This window comes from Pseudorca crassidens, chromosome 6 (genome assembly GCF_039906515.1).
Source record: "Pseudorca crassidens isolate mPseCra1 chromosome 6, mPseCra1.hap1, whole genome shotgun sequence".
Classification (NCBI taxonomy): domain Eukaryota; kingdom Metazoa; phylum Chordata; class Mammalia; order Artiodactyla; family Delphinidae; genus Pseudorca; species Pseudorca crassidens.
In genome coordinates, this window is record NC_090301.1 from 117,093,146 (window position 1) to 117,109,229 (window position 16,084).

Here is a 16,084-nt window from a genome sequence, read left to right on the forward strand (position 1 = left end):
CCCCAGGATACAACTACCTTTAGCCGCCCCCTGTATTTTCAGCAATCTCTAAATTCACTAAAGCCACATGGATTTACATTAGAAAGGGGGAAAAATTCCGGAAAATAAAGCTGATGAGACAGATCTTGGCAAGCAAAAGGACAGTCTCCTTTCTGGAAATTTTCTTAAAAGGGCACGTTTCCTTCTGGAATGATGGAGAATAATCCTGCCCAAATGCAGGGAGAAAAGACAGGGGCAAACAAAGTTCGCCTGCGTGTGTGGGTGTGACAGGTGCCAGACACAGACTAGATGCTCTCCTCTCTCGTCTGACCCAACAGGGATGAAGTCCCTCCCCACCTGCACAGCTGGCGAGTGGCAAGATTTGAATCCAAGCCTGCCACACTCAAATTCACTCTCCTCCCATGTGGCTTCTCAAGGTCCCTCCCCAGTCTAAGATTGGGAGGAGGGGAAACGCTAGACCTGAACCCACAGCAAACACTGTTTCCAGGTGGGCTGATGAGGCCATTTTACTTGTGAGTTTAATGTGGTTACTGAGTGTTAGGAAATTGAAGTGACGTTTCTTAGAATGTCCAGTTAGAGCCTCAAGGTGGGCCACAGAACAACGCAATCGTGACGCACGCTTCACTGTCACATCCACTGCCAACCTGCTATCTCCCATTTCAGACCAGTGGAAAAACAAAGCAATGCTCTGGTTTGCAAAGGCTCATCTGGGGGTGAACACAATCTCGCCCAGCCTTACATGCCAGCCCAGCCCTCCTCTTACCTCCTTGAACTCTTTCACAGTCTTAAAGTACAGCCTCTGTTTTTCTAACAGCTCCAAGTACTGGTCGTTCAACTGGTCTCTTCTCATTTTGTTCTCTTGCTTCTTCTTCTCCATCTGTTGAAACATTTTGGGAAATGGTGATAAAAGGCATGTTCTGACCAAGGGCGGCTGGCAACGTCCAAAAGGCAACTATTACTAACATTTTCATGGATTTCCTTCCTGTAGTTTCCTTCTATGCATCATTTTTGAGGTTGGTTTATTTATTTGCATAATATTGCACAGAGACACTATAATGTTTCAGCAATTCTCCTATCACTGGGCATTAACTGTTTCCTTTACAGTAAGCCCCCTATATACGAACCTTCAAGTTGTGAACTTTCAAAGATGAGAACGTGCGTTTGCGTGTCCAATCACGTAAGTTAGTTCACGCGTCCGGCGTACACTGTCACGTGTGTGCATCCTCTACAAGTGGTTGTGCTTTTGTGTACTTTACTGTACAGGACTGTATAGAATACAGTATCTTTATTTCAAGCCCAGGATGTCTGGAAGCAAGCGTAAAAGCAGCGGTGATGTAGCTGGTACTGTACTGTACTTTTCAAGGTACTGTACTGTAAGATTAAAAATGTTTTCTTTATTTTTTTGTGTTTGTTTTTTACGTATTATTTGTGTTAAAAGTATTATAAACCTATTACAGTACAGTACTGTAGAACTGATTGTGTTAGTTGGGTACCTAGGCCGACTCTGTTGGACTTAAGAACAAATTGGACTTACGATTGCGCTCTCGGAACGGAATTCGTTCGTAGGGGACTTCCTGTCATGAGTCTTTGTGCGTGTGAATATAAACGATTTCACAAGAAACAGGTAGGCAGTCCCCTCTTTATTCAGCAACTCTTCCATGGACACCCAGTCTATTACTTGCACTCACTGCTCGTCTGCTCCGTGCACACCCTTCACCTGCCATTTCCGGGGAAACCTGAGCTCTGGGGTACACACGCTCCCCTGCCACCTCTATCTGAGCGGGACCCATCATGACACCTAGATACGGAGGGCTGTGATTTTGTTTCTTTTAAATAAACACAATAAAAGACATCCATCCAAATGAGCATTGTTCTGCAGAGCAGACTTACTCCATTCAAGTGCCAGTCATTATTCAAACCCTACCTGGAACCCTTGTTGAGAACTGCTTTTGGAGTCAACAGAATGAATTCACTTAAAACAAACAGTTCTTGGGTGCCTGCTACAGATCAGGTGCTGTTGTCAGCCACCAGCAGGACAGACACGAGAGGAGAGAGCCCTCCCTGCCCTGGGACCTGACCATCCTTCTGGTGCCCGGCCACCTCGCGGGCGCGACGGGCACAAGGGCTGCCTCCTTCGCTGGCCAGCACTGAGGTGCCTTCGCCATGAAGCCTGGGGGAGGATGGAGAGAATGAAGGGGTCGGGCCCATTTCTCTCCCCAAGAATGCACCCGATAGTCAACACAGGGGAAGCCAAAGGGGAAAAAACCCCAGTAACTTCCTGTTGTTCTTTACTATGAGCAAAAGCATCTCCCTGAGGACAAGCATGGCAGCTGGAAAGGTCCCCGCATTGAGGTTGGGTTGTTATAGGCCTGTGGTTGGCCAGGCTCTCTGCCCCCCACTTCCCTCGTGCCCCAGATCATCAAGAAGGGACTCCACTCCCTCCTGCAAGAGAGCCTGTCCGCCCTGGGTAAGGATCCACGCACGTGGACAGGTGCTGCCTCATCTTTGCCCTCATTTTTGAGGTTGAATAGTCTTGTCACCAGTGACACATTTTTTCTTTTTTTTGCTCTTTTGACATGATTTTACTGACGTCCTTAATAGGAAGATGAATATTTTGCTACAGGGAAAGGGGGTATGGTGAGCTTTTGCCCGCAGTTCATCTCTGGTGAGATGGGATTACAGGCAGCTTGAATGAGTGGATTTTTAGGACAGGTCCTACAGGCAATCCTTCCTTTCATGTGTTTACACTCTGGTTGCCCTCATCGGACCACTTTGCCCCAGGATTGTGAGAGGAGATGCCCTAAGTCCCCAGAAGGTTTCACCGCCGTGCCCGAGGACCAGGTGTGTGATACGTTTTAAAAACACGACCAAAAGCAAGAGACATTGGAAGCACTAGTTAGGATTTGTCTGGCTATGGTAGTGGGAGGCTGTGGCTGCGTGCCCGGCTTTCAGACCATCAGCAAGTCTTCTTTCCTACCGACAAAGTGTGCCCGTGCAGAGCCACAGAGCGTGGAAATCCCCACGCTGCGCCCCGTCTGGAAGATTCTCTGCAAAGCTATCTCTGGAGCACCCACACCCCTCTTCAGTTCCTCTCTTTTCTCTTCTGACTTCTGAGGCTCAATATCCTCTCACTTTAGCAGAGTTCAGCAATTACTTGCACTTTTTACAGGGGGTTCCTGGAAACTAAAATGCTCTTAAGCTGCTAAGGAATGAATCCCTAATGGTAGAATGTCAGGAACCAAAGAGCCAGTGAGGATGTGTTTCTGGGCAAGAGAGAAGGCCTGCTGGTGAAAGTTTCCTCATCTGTGAAGTGGGGGGAACCCCACTCACTTAAGAGGGCTTTAGGAGGATTAGCACAGTGCTTGCCACATGGTAGGTGTTCCGTCCACAGAGCTGTTGCTAAGAGCAGCCTCTGAACGACCAGTGCGGGCAGACCGTGGAGCTAGCCTGCCCACTGCAGGGTCAGAGGCCTGGTGGGACCCCTTGCAGAGACACTGAAGATGTGTCTTCAGAATTGAGAGCACGTTCCCAGGACAAACAGAAGAGGCCTGCTTTCCCCAGGGCCTTCTCCATCACCAGTGAAACCCTGGCAGCATTACAGAAAGGAAACCATCTGACCTTCATTCGACTTTGCTTAATTCCTTCTACGATCTGTTCCATCTGACGTAAAAACTGGTCCCGGGAAGCAGGGGAGGCCATGGCTCTGAAAGAAAGACCAACAGAGGTATGACCAGCAAACAGGACTCTCAGAAAAGGGGAAGCACCGAGGGGTCAGCCCTGTACCCAGATAATGCCCCAAGAGGCAAGCAGGCATTTGCAAGGCAGGATGGACCCGTGGGGCCCCCGAGATCCCAGGCAGCCCAAGATTCTAAACTCTGAGGAAGGCATGAACATTAGCCTGGTCTTGTAACTGAATAGTAATCTTTTTTTCCCACTCTCCCTATAGTTTTCTTACTAATACATATTTTCTTAAATAAAATAAAACGTGACTAAAATTAACAATTTTATTTTTAAAATTTTGAACGATGGCAGGTTCTGCTTAAGAAATGAATTTCACTTAGTTTTTAAAAATCTGCAGGTTTAGAGGCACTGCTCGAGACTGAGAGACATTTTCTGAGATTTTCCTAAAACCAGGCTGGGAAACCTGGCCCTGTTTCCAGGAATAGCAGCTAATGAAGCGATGCCCTAAAACTTGCCCCTTCACCTCCAGTTCTGCAGAGGAAATGACACCAGAAGGATCAGAGCACACGGATACAAGAATGAGAATTCTTCCAAAGGACAGGCTGAGAGAAAGCAGAATTGGCCACAAAAACACTCAAACCTCAGCTTCTCTCAATGATCAGGGGATAAAGATGAAGGAACCATTTTCAGAAATGTCGCAAGGTTGTTAAGTCACTAACTGAATCTGAATATTAAATGGGGCTGTGAGGATTTTTGTTTGTTTTTAGTTAGAAATGAAACTTAAAGTCTACAACTTGTTATCCATTAAGATCTTAGTTGCTGGTCACCTGCCAGGGGACAGCAGAGACCTGTGCTGGAAGGAGAGGAAGCCTGGTGGACGGAGAGCCAGCCTGGGGCTGCCCGGATGGCGGGCAGGCCGATGGCCATGCTTGAGGGCTGGTATGATTTGGCTACAGATGGGCCTTGCCATCCAACTTTTGGAGAACATATTTACACCTGAACAAAGTAGTTTAGAGTATGCACATGACTTAAAAGCCAAAATCTACCACAGATTTGAAAAGTATTTAAAAAAATCATATAGATTATTTCATTATTTAAATTTTATTTTATCTTATTTTATTTTTTGGCCACGCCACACGGCCTGTGGGATCTTAGTTCCCCGACCAGGGACTGAAGCTGGGCCCTCGGCAGTGAAAGCACAGGGTCCTAACCACTGGACCGCCAGGGAATTCCCTCGTTATCTAAATTTTAAAGCATCTCTATGTGCTCAAAAACAAATGTTATTAATCTCATCCTAGCAGGACAAAAGTAATCTATGAAGAAATCATAGTAGTTAGGCATAGTCAAATTATTTGAAAGTTCACCTTTTCCCTAAGCTATTCCTTGGTGTTTTTTAAAATTCACTGTATCGTTAAGTTTTCGCAAGAACTCAAGCTCTGCGTAAACCAAGGCTCATCCGCATGTAGCAGCAGGGGTGAAAGCGTAAGTAAGAATCCCACCCTGAGCGCTGGGCCTTGCTCGATCGGGCAGAGGCGAGCCAACAGAAGCGCAGGGCACACAAGCCACCGATGGGAGGAGGGCTGAGAGCACTTACTGTGAGAAGTTCTCATGAACTGAGTTCAGCAGGCTAATCTGGGGAGGAAAGAAGAACAAAAACACAAAGCAAAGGCTGACAGACGCCTGTGCTGACCCCAGCCACCGCAAGCTTGCCACGTGTCTCTGGAGGCTGCTTCTGAGATGAACACACCTTATTCGCACAGATGAAAGTAACATGAAAAAAAAGAGCAACGTGTTCTCACCTCCGGAGTTCCCCCAGAGCGTCTGTCTACCTTCCCACAGCCATGACCACAGGAATGACGGAACCCAACGCCCAGCTGGGAAGCCTAAGCCAACATCAGGGCTCTTAGGGCTGTACCACAGCCCTTTCGACCTCACCAAACACTGCCCTTTATTTTCAGGGCCATCAGCTCAGCAGAGGGTCAGTGGGCGTGGAGGGTGAGAACACCGTGGCCGTTCTACTCCTTCCCACAAAGTCTCTGCCAATGCGGCCAGCTGCCGGGCGGCCCTAAGAGCCTCCACGGGGGTGCGCCCTTCAAGGCCCCTGTGCCCTAGAAACGCCATAGCCCGCACCTAGGACTCTCTACCTGTCCTGGCGACCATCCAGGGCAGGCCTGTGAGTCTGGAGTCTAGAAACCTAGGTCCTCTTTCTGGCTCTGTCACTGACTTGGCTTGTGAGCTCAGGACTGAGCATTTACTATATTTGGACTCAGGGTCACACTCTGTAAAACGGAGATGATATTCTTGTCCTTATGGCTCCACAGGCATGTTGAAAGCTAAAGTATCACAGGTATAAATAGACCTGAGAAAAAACGTACAGTTTATCCAAATGCAAACTTCTAACAGCATTAGTATGGCTTGGAATTTAAATAGCCCCACCCCGCTGCATACTCCTCGTTCTTAAAAGAATGCAACAACTTTAAACACTGCTGATGAAGGAAGGTCAGTGGGCTTCCAGGCTTCCTCAGGAGGGGCTGCCCGTCTTCCCTCACCAGGCAGGAAGAACCCAAGGCCAGGGTGTGCAGCAGAGCTACCCCCAGGGCTGACGTAAATCCCCCAAACGCGTTTATCAGATGCCTGTTCTGTGCCCATTACTGTGTACGGCCCTGGATACCGAGAAAACAGAACCCAACCCCTCCTCGAGGAGTGCATCTCGGAGGAGAGAGATCTATCTGGTTTGACTGACAATAGGCAGTCAAGGACAGTACTCACTGATGCCTCCATTTGGGTCCAGGTAAAAGGCACGTCTGTTAATACTGTTCCTAGTAGACTGGTAATTAGTGCAGGTTGCAGGATGATGATAAAATAAAAATAGGTTCTGTCACCCTCAAGGGGAGGGGGAGGCAGGAGCTAATACGTATCACCACATGCGAGGGACTTCACAGGCACTGCCTCGGCCTGTCTCCGTCACTGCAGTTCTCTCCGTTTTACAGGTGAGGAAGACAAAACCGCACTAAAACCCAAACCCCTGTGAGTCCAGGGTGCCTGCTGCCGCCACCACACTGTGCTGCCGCTGGGAAGACAGCACTGCTTTTTCCTGAACACAGCTGCACACCTGCCCCAATCGTCTGCCTTCCATCGAGGGCCCTGACCACCAGGGGATCTGGCCTGAGTCGGAGTAACATGGAGGGGCCGCCCCGGTCACCCCTTCCACTCCCGCGTTCGTTCTCACAGTTCTTTTAGTTCACGCCTGTCTGCCGCGGATGATTAAACCGCCATTGCCCCCTGTCAACCCTGACAGCCCCCCCTCCCCATTTCCTTTAGCTGGCTCTTTCCTTCCCCTAAAACTCACACTAAAGTCTCAGCAGCTACAGGCCCTCCTCCTTTTGCACCTCTCGAGCTTCCAGGATGTTTCTTTTTATGACGTCGTCGCTCACGAGGCGCCACACAACTGCTGCCCACCCTGCACCGTGGGCACTTTCTGACCCTGTAGTCGGTGCTGGGCACAGGGCAGGTGCTCTTCCCACTTCAGCCGAAGGCATCCCGACAGCAGGTTCGCGCAAACTTCCCGGGCGGACAGCACTGGTAGCTGCTCACCTGATTATGTTTCTTCTTTCTACAAAGGCTCTTACCTCTTTTTCCAAATAAACCTTCTTGTCATCCAGGGTGTTATATAAAGTGAAAAACTGCTTGGTTTCTTTGTGCACTGCTGAAACTGCAAATGCAAAGAAATCAGCAGGTGAGTGAGAAAATGTATCAAAACAATCCTGAGTACCCTCTCCCCGCGGAGGCGCTGCAGGACTCGGACCTGCCAGTGCCGTCTGTGCGGAAGCCCCACGGGGCACAAAGGCCGGTGTAGGGCTGCTGCAGGCCGACGGCACGTGCGTGGCAGCCGTGACGGGCCCGCCGACACGAGGAGCCAGCGGACGCTCCCTGTCGGCGTGCGGGACGCGGGTTTCTCCGAAGTCCTCCAGGTGAGGGGTCCCGGGAGGAAGGCAGAGGGACGAAGCAGCCCCATGCCAGCTCTTCCTGTCTGTGTGGCTCCCTCCCTTCCCACGCTCCTCAGGGGCAGGAGCCACAGCCGGCTCGCTTTTGTAAACCCCGTGCTTAGGGAGAAAGATTTAACTTAAGGCAGAAACTATTTTCTGCTGAGAAACTGCGTTGACACCTGCCGCTGATCATCTGAGTCAAACATGAGGACCGCATAGAACGTCAGGGTGGTGAGGTAAGACGTGAAAGGAAGCGTGCGTCTGGACGCATGTTCTGAGCAGGGACAGTGCTCCGGCTTGAACCAGGAAGGAGGGTTGAGACGCCAACGTCTCAAGGGAAAATCTGGGGTATATTCTGAAAGAAGACTTGGAGTTTTCCAAGTGGGAACTGTAGGGCACTGGCCTCCTGGGCCTGGGACCAGCTCACAGGGGTGAGGGGCACAGGGACTGCAGGGGGGCCAGCTGGCCCAGACGAGGCAGTAGTTAGGATTCTGAAGACTGTCCATCCAGTTAGGGGGAGCTATTAAATGTCAAGGCTTTTAAAGCAAGAGTGTAAAATGATCAAATTTTGTGTGAGAAAGATCCCTCAGGCAGGAGTGCAGACAAGGGGTTAGACTCTGGGCAGTGATGAGAAGGTGGCTACAGCAGAGAAGACAGGGGGGTCTAACTTGGCTTGACAGCGATCCCAGTGGCCGAGGGGAAAGACGGAGGGGGAGGCAAATTCAGTCTTATATGTGTTGAGTTTGAGGTACCCGGGACACAAGCAAGAGTGGGAGCCTAAGGAAGGGGTGATGGTCCAGGATCTGTTTACAGAGGATGTGAGCTGGGCCTTGAAGGATTTTGTCTAACAGAATGAAGAAGGGGTCCCAGGCGCAGGTTAACAGGAGTCAAGGCCTAGGATGTCAAAGTGCATGGTGTAGTCAGAGGCAGCGTGTGCACTGAGGAGGGCAGAGTGGGGACTGCGGGCAGGAATCGGGACCTTCAGGCAGGCCACCTAGACTGGGGAGGGTCCTGGGCAGAATTAGGAGAGAGGCTTTCTTCAGTGGGTCTAGGAAGCGCCTGAGGATTTGTCAATGGAGAGAAGTGATATGACTGGATGGGTGGATGACAGACTCAGAAGGGGCTGCAGACCAGCTAAGGCTCACTGGGCTGAGCTATGATGCCAGGGAGAACAGATATGGCAGCAGCGCTGGGAAGAGAAAGGCAATGACAGCTCTGAGTGTCACTCTGAGCCTGACGAGATGTGCTCACTGATTTAGGCTGAGGGAGACCCAGTCCTGCATCCCTGGGTGAACGTGATGCTGTTAAAGGCAAGGACCACACGAGCAAGAAGGTCTGCAGAGGAGAAGAACAATGAGCGAAGGTTGATCTAGAGATGCCGGGGTCGCGAGGTTCCGTGTGACGCTGGAAAGTGGAGCGCGATGACTGACAGGGATGAGGGTGGGCTAGAGGCATCACTCTAAGAGCTCAATCAACTTAAGCTATCTGTCCAGGGAGAGGGCAGTCAGAGCTCCATGGTGTTTCTCTTGGGCTTCTGGGCTATGTGAAGTGAGTGGGCCTGACGATGAGCTGGGGGCCTTCCCGGGGGTGGCTTTCATGGACGGTGCCACCACGCTGAAGTGGGACAGAACCCCGCGCCTCCTGCCTCCCCACCCCCCACCGCCGCAGAGTCAGCCTCAGGAGCTTGTGTGTGGTCGATGCACCTACTCTGGCGGTAGAGTTCGATAAATCTCTTCTGATACTGTATTAGCTCGGCTCTGCTGGGCACTTCGTCAATCCTGCGATGCAAAATTGCTATTTCTCGGTTTCTTCGAGCCTAGATGCAAAAGGGGAGGGGGAGACAACACTGTTTGGTGAAAGGCCTTACGTGTCCTCTGGGGAGGCAAAACACTGCCGCCACCCACCCTGTGCCCACACCCACCCTGGAAGGCAGGCACCCGACGTGGCTGCAGCCTGAGGTGCGCGTCTCAGACCCTGACTCCCCCGGCAACACAGGGCGAAGGCGTCAAAATAATGGATCGGAGGGAGGATTCTGAACAGGAGGGCATGTGTGGATGGTGCCCCCGGCCAGCCCACCAGGCCCCCAAGGACTCCAGAGCAGCTGATTCCCAGCGTCAGGCAGGGACCAGGAAACAGAAGTGCTTCCCAGATGACAAGGGATGCTGCCCTGCTGCCTCCATGCACATCCCAAATCCCTTAGCGTGTTTGAAAAGCTCCTACAGTTTCCTCCTAAAGCAGCTTTCTGGCACTTTCCCCCTCCTGTGAAACGAACTGGGCTCTTCTAGCCGAACTGCTCCAGGTGCATCTGGGGAGGCAGGGCTGTGCGTGGCGCAGGGGAGACCTCGGGCTCCGAGGGGGCGGCTTCCCCAAGGGGCAGCGCTGAAGAGGGCCACCCAGCTCCCACCACAGGTTCACGGTCTCAGCGCTGCCCTTCTGCTGTGCCTCTCTGTCCTCCCCCTCTCTGGCCCACTTTATCACAGTGGCAGACGGGGACCTCTAATTCATTAGGACGCAAAAACCCCTCCAGGCGCAAAACCCACTATCAACTGTCGTGATCAAACCAAAATAGTGCCTGCTGCTCTGGCTCTGGCTCCTATACTTTCTCAGGAATCTAAAGATAAAATCATTCACTCTTTTCACTGTATCTTTAACCTCTCCTTTTCTACTGGCTTCTTCTCATCGGCATTTAAATATGTCCAAGTCCCTCATCCTTAGAAAGGCCCTTCCTTAAACCCTGATCACCTTTCAGCTTCCATCTTTCTCCTCCCTTTAATAGCACAACTTCCCGAGAGCAACGTACCCCAGTGCCTCTGACCCCTCCGCTCCCCTCGGTCACCCTTCAACCCACTGCCGCGGGCTGCTCCCAACACCCACTGGCACCGCTCTCGCCAAGGTCACCACAGACCTTCTCTCTGCACCTATGGAAATTCTCAGCTTCCAGCTTTCCTGACTTCTGCCAACACTGACCCTTCTCTCCCCTGAGCTCTCTGTTCAGCTGCCACGAGACCTTGGGCTCCTGTCTTCCCTGGGCCTCCGGCTGCCTGCTTGGTCTCAACCCTCATTGGTGGAATCCTTCTTTCCCTCTTCTCAGCCTGTATTTTCACATCCTAGGTTACCACCTATACAGCGCTGACCCCCAGATCTCCAGCCCAGACTATTCCTACTGGGGTGAGTACCCCAACCTTTAAAAGCCCTAAACAGATCTCATTAACACTTCTATTCACACTCCCATCCCCTTCAGCCCTATCCTTTCTCCTTTAGGCTTTTGCTCAATGAATAACACAAGGATGCACACTATTGCCCAAGTCAGAGATTCCCCCACCAACCTCGACTCCACTTCTCCTCTAACCCATCCCCAGTTCCATGGATAAAGCTGCTCAGCCTCTCACCTGCCAGTTTATTTCTGTCCATTTTCACTGACCCAGCCCTGGCTCAGGCTTAGGGTTCTACTGCACCTTCCCTCTAGCCAGCATGTATGACTGACCCCCAGGTCTCCAGCCTGTAGTATGCAATTCGCATATAAGCCCCCTTGTACTTTGATGCATATGGACATATCTTGGTTCTCAAACAGCCAGCCGGCTCCCAGAAGATACAGCATCCCATTTACTATTCCTGGGATCTAATGCAACACTGAATACACAGTAAGCACACAGTCAAAAAGTTTCCAAGTATGCAGCTGTCCTGTCCTGATTTTATTTAATTCTGTGTCTCTTTAATATTGGTACAGTGTCCTTGTATCAGGACAAATTTGACTCCCTGGAATTTAGCCCAACAACTCAGCAAAACAAGCACGGGCCAGAGAAAGGAAAAAGAGGGTCCCATTGGCCCCTGCAGCCCCTTGGCCGCTCCCCCCCAGAACCTGGCCTTCCTTTCCCAGAGAACAGAGAGAAGGCCAGGGCCAAAGTGCAACACAAGTTAACGCTTGGCTTTTGAATGTGCATGAGCCAGAATCCGGCAATGTAAAAGATTGTATAACGTAATTTTGATCTATGTGAATTTAGAGCCAACTTTAAAACTCCCCATATTTGATGGCCTTCTCACAAACCCCTAAGGTTATCAACTAAGACAGCTAAAGTGGGCACTTAATTTAGGGGAAAGGTACTAGACAAGAACACATTATTTTTAAATCTACCTTATCCTCCCCCCGCCACATTTTTTTAAACAGCTATGAGATATAATTCACAGGCCATACATTTCACCCAAAGTATACAATTCAATGGTTTTTAGCATACTCACAGAGTTGTACGACCATCACCACTACCTAAAATTGCAGAACTTTTTCATCACCCCAAAAGAAACCCGTACCAATCAGCAGTCACTCCCATGTCTCCCCACCCCTTACCCCCACCATTAGGCAGCATTAATGCACTTTCTGTCTCTACAGGTTTGCCTCTTCTGGACATTTTAACAATTTTTTGTAGTTTGCAGAGTACAAGTTTTACAATTCTTTTGTTAAATATATTCCTAAGTATTCTGTTCTACTGTAAATAAAATTTTCTTAATTAAAAAAACAAAAAGGGCTTCCCTGGTGGCGCAGTGGTTGAGAGTCCGCCTGCCGATGCAGGGGACACGGGTTCGTGCCCTGGTCTGGGAAGATCCCACATGCCGCGGAGCGGCTGGGCCCGTGAGTCATGGCCGCTGAGCCTGCGCGTCCGGAGCTTGTGCTCCACGACGGGAGAGGCCACAACAGTGAGAGGCCCGCGTACCGCAAAAAAAAAAAAAAAAAAGTACTGGACAAGAACATTAGACCTCTAACCTTCGCTCCGGCACTTACAAGCTGCTTGTACTTCACAGATGTGAGTCAATTTGTTCACATAGAAGATGAGGCTAACAGCTACTTTCCACCCACCTCAAATCAAACGAGACGATGGTGAAACAACATACCAATGTGAGGTGTTATAACCAACATAATCCGCTGAGTTACACTCCAGATAGGAGAGCGAACAGCAGCTTTCCCGAGCCTCCCCAGCTCTTAGATGCTGAGGCTTTCTACCTCTGCTATAGGCACGCAAGCCTAGTTAGAGGCATTTACTGGCTCTTGTTTTCACTCACCTGTAGTAAACGGATCTTGTAAAGCTTCTCTTTCTCCATATTGTACCGTCTGTCTAGGTCTTCCTGAAATTGGAAAGAAACACAATTATCTGGGAAGAGGAAATTTTCATGTTTTGATGAAATCTTTTGAAGTTGGACAGTTTTTATATATCTCCCTCATCCTGAGGCTCCAAATTCCTTTTTTCAAATGGCCGAGTTCAGGGTCGGGTCCTAAGTCCCGGGAGACCCTTGACACTCTTTCACATCACTTTATGACAACTCTTCCTTCTTCCGGGACCCAGGCTGCATCCAGGGTTCTTAAGTGAAGTATCCCTCAAGTCCACGTGCCCTTTCCTCCCGCACCAAAAAAGATCCATGAGGAGGAGAAGACAACCGTGACTTAAAGAGCCTGTCGTTCTCTGTCTCTGTGTTTGGAGGTGCTGGTGTCTTGCTTCCTGCGTTTCTGTTTAGACCTGCACTATCCAATACGATAGCCACCAGCCACAAGCGGCTATTTAAATTTACGGTAACTAAAACTTAAAAATATTCAGTTTCTCAACTTCCCTAGCCACGTTTCAAGTGTTCAGTAGCCACATGTAGCTAGTGGCTACCACACTGGACAGCAGAGACAGAGAACATTTCCACCACTGCAGAAAGGCCCTTTGGACAGAGTTGAATTAAAAGAGAGAAACTAGCCCCTCGCTGAACCCAATGGGGTAAAAGACAGGGCTGGATGGGTTGCTGAACTGGGGAAAGCTACAGTAGTGTCAGAGGTGCCCCTTCCCCACTGTGTGCGTAAACACACACACACACACACACAACCAGCTCCTCCATGGGGCTCAGCTGCAGGCAAACCTCAACAGCCTTCACCATGGGAGGCCAGAGGCTCACTCTCTAGGAGCCTCTGAGGGCACGAAGGGAAGAGAAACCCTAAAGGAGGAGAATGTTAGAGGCTTTCCTGTTTCTCTCTTCCTTCTCTTCTTCCTTTTCTATTCCTTTCTCCTAGAAGCACCTGTTTAACTCAGAACAGGGGTCCGCAAACTACAGCCCAGCAGCTAAATCCCACAGCCCTTGGGTCAATTTCGCCTCTGTGCCTAGTTTTGTAAATAAAGTTTTACTGGAATGTAGCCATGTCCTTTCACTTATCTATAGACTACCACAACCACGGTGGAGCTGGCCCACAAAGGTGACAATATTTACTACCCAGCCCTTTACAGGCTGCTGACCCTGGAACACAGTCCCCCCAGAGAGAGCTCTCTCCCTATGTACTGCTCGCCCCTTGGAGCCTAGGCTGTGACGGGCATGTGTGGACCACACAGGCCTGTCCCCTTCCCGGCTCAGATGCCAGGGTGGGGACGGCATGCCTTGTGCCAGGTGCCGGCCGTCAGGGCCGTCCCCGGGAGGTCCTGCTCCACCCACGGGGCGGATGCACGAGATGGAGCCACGCCCTGAGAGCCCGAAGACAAGGAGGTGGCCGCAGACAGGACGAAAAGACGCGTGAGAAGCTGCCACACCAGCAGAGGACAGCGGCGGTCCTGAGAATGAACAGGTACTTACGTTGTGCGTCATGGCAGGGGTTAGGGCACCGTGCTGCTCTCGCCCGGAGAGGGTCTGCAATAAGGAAAAGTTAAAAAAAAAAAAAAAAAAAAGAAAAAAATGCTTCTGAGGAAAGGGATGGGACAGAAAAGCTGAGGGTCCAGATGTGGGGGGGGGGATGGGCAGACCACGTCTGAACAGGGCACAGCCTGCACACGAGCCCCAGATTTTAAATTGTTCTTACATACCTGTCAGCCACACACTAACAAGCTAAACTCTAACTGTCTTTGAATGTGAGTCAATCCCTCTAACAAAGTGTGACTGCTAAGAAGAGAAACGCCATCCTGAAGGTCTGTGATTTGTGCAAACCCAGAGGCTGCTGAGCGCACATGAGCCTCCGAGCTCAAAGTCTTAGAAACAACTGGAAAGGCTGGATGTGGGTGGGTGGTCCCAGGACACCACCCACTGCACGGCCACACTCTGCTATCCCCGTGCCAGTCTTCACGGCTGTGGCTGGAGTGGCACAACCCATCATGACAGGGAGGTGGCACCTCTGAGGCCCATCTCCCCGCAGCCCTGGTGGAAAGCACCTGGACTCATGCTGGCTGCTTGGACAAGTCCCCTCCCCTCTCTGAGCCCCAAGTTCCCCATTTCCCCAAGAGAGAGGGTGCAGTCGATGGTGTCCAAAGCCACACCCAGCTCTCACATCTTAAGCACAGGGAGCCTCAGCAAACAAGCCTTGAATAGAGTGTGAGAAGGGACGAACCACAGCGATCCCTACAATCTAACTTGGTGAGAGAAACAGACTTATTTTTCTGTCCTTGTCCACACTAGCTCCTTGGAAGGTCAAGGTGTCTGTTCCGACAGCCAGTGGGCCGTGTTCCTGAGCCCGGGATGCTCCCGGGCTGCCAGAGCTCTGACCTCACATCCCGTGCTGCTCTCTGCTGCCTTCCTGTGTCCCCGGGCAGGAGTGCAGGGTGAAATGAGCAAACTGGCACAGAATTTACAGGCAAATGGGACGAGTGGGAACAGAGCTCAGGGGGCTCCTGCAAACACCCTGTCCCTAACAGAGGGGGCAGCCGGGCTTGTGACCCGTTAATTCTTATCTGGAGTTGCTGCTAGCCACACCTATGGGTGCTTTAACCCATAGAAGGAAGACAAAGGACAGGGACAAATATTGAAGAAAACTATTTGAGAAATGTGTGTTCAGAGGACCAGGCTGAGGGAAGTCTGGTCTTTTTCGGCACCAGACTCTTCGCTGTTGAGTCCTCTAGAAATCCTTTCACGGTGGAAGTCACACAGCCCCAGCAGACTGGAGCAGTTCTCCACAGCCCGTACCTTTTCATCTCTGCCTGGAGCCCTCTCAGCCTTCAGGTTTTCAATTTCCTGCTGCAGCCGGGCCATCTCCTCCTTTAAAAGTAACATGAACATTTGTAAGATTTGGACAGGCTAGTAATCGGAGGCAATTATTTACCTTGATCTAGAGTCTTTTTTTCACTTTTCGTGAGTTTACGTGGAGTCAGAAAGTCCATTAGGCAGTAGCTCCCCAGATCCCTCCCTGATTTTCAGCCTGGGAAGGTTAACTCAGGAGGATACAGGCAGCTGTACCTCAGTCAGAAGGGGCCTTTCTTCCTAAAGGGCAGGCGAGGCTTGCAGTAACCCCTGGGACACGGAATGAACGAGTGGCTTAGAGCCCAGTCCAAGCCTCCTTCTTGGTGCCGACCCTTCCCCACCTTTCCTGGGACCTTGCGGCCCGGAGCCCTGCCTCACCAAGGCACTCCTCCCCTGCCACACGGCCCTGCGCAAGTCAGACCAGCTTCCGGATGGCTCTGGCGCTACTGGACCACGAG

The 16,084-nt window shown here is 50.9% G+C and overlaps 1 protein-coding gene across 2 annotated transcripts in view; it reads right to left on the reverse strand.

Annotated features, from left to right (window-relative positions):
* The window catches only part of CCDC93 (coiled-coil domain containing 93), an 87,180-nt gene that overhangs the window by 4,107 nt on the left and 66,989 nt on the right, over positions 1-16,084 (reverse strand). For both annotated transcript variants that reach the window (XM_067742156.1, XM_067742157.1), the window contains exons 16-23: positions 15,573-15,644; positions 14,256-14,309; positions 12,720-12,782; positions 9,375-9,483; positions 7,311-7,393; positions 5,276-5,313; positions 3,619-3,703; positions 764-877 (exon numbers count right to left, since the gene is read on the reverse strand). In XM_067742156.1, the coding sequence (XP_067598257.1) occupies positions 764-877; positions 3,619-3,703; positions 5,276-5,313; positions 7,311-7,393; positions 9,375-9,483; positions 12,720-12,782; positions 14,256-14,309; positions 15,573-15,644 (618 nt within the window). The remainder of the gene's footprint in view (positions 1-763; positions 878-3,618; positions 3,704-5,275; positions 5,314-7,310; positions 7,394-9,374; positions 9,484-12,719; positions 12,783-14,255; positions 14,310-15,572; positions 15,645-16,084) is intronic.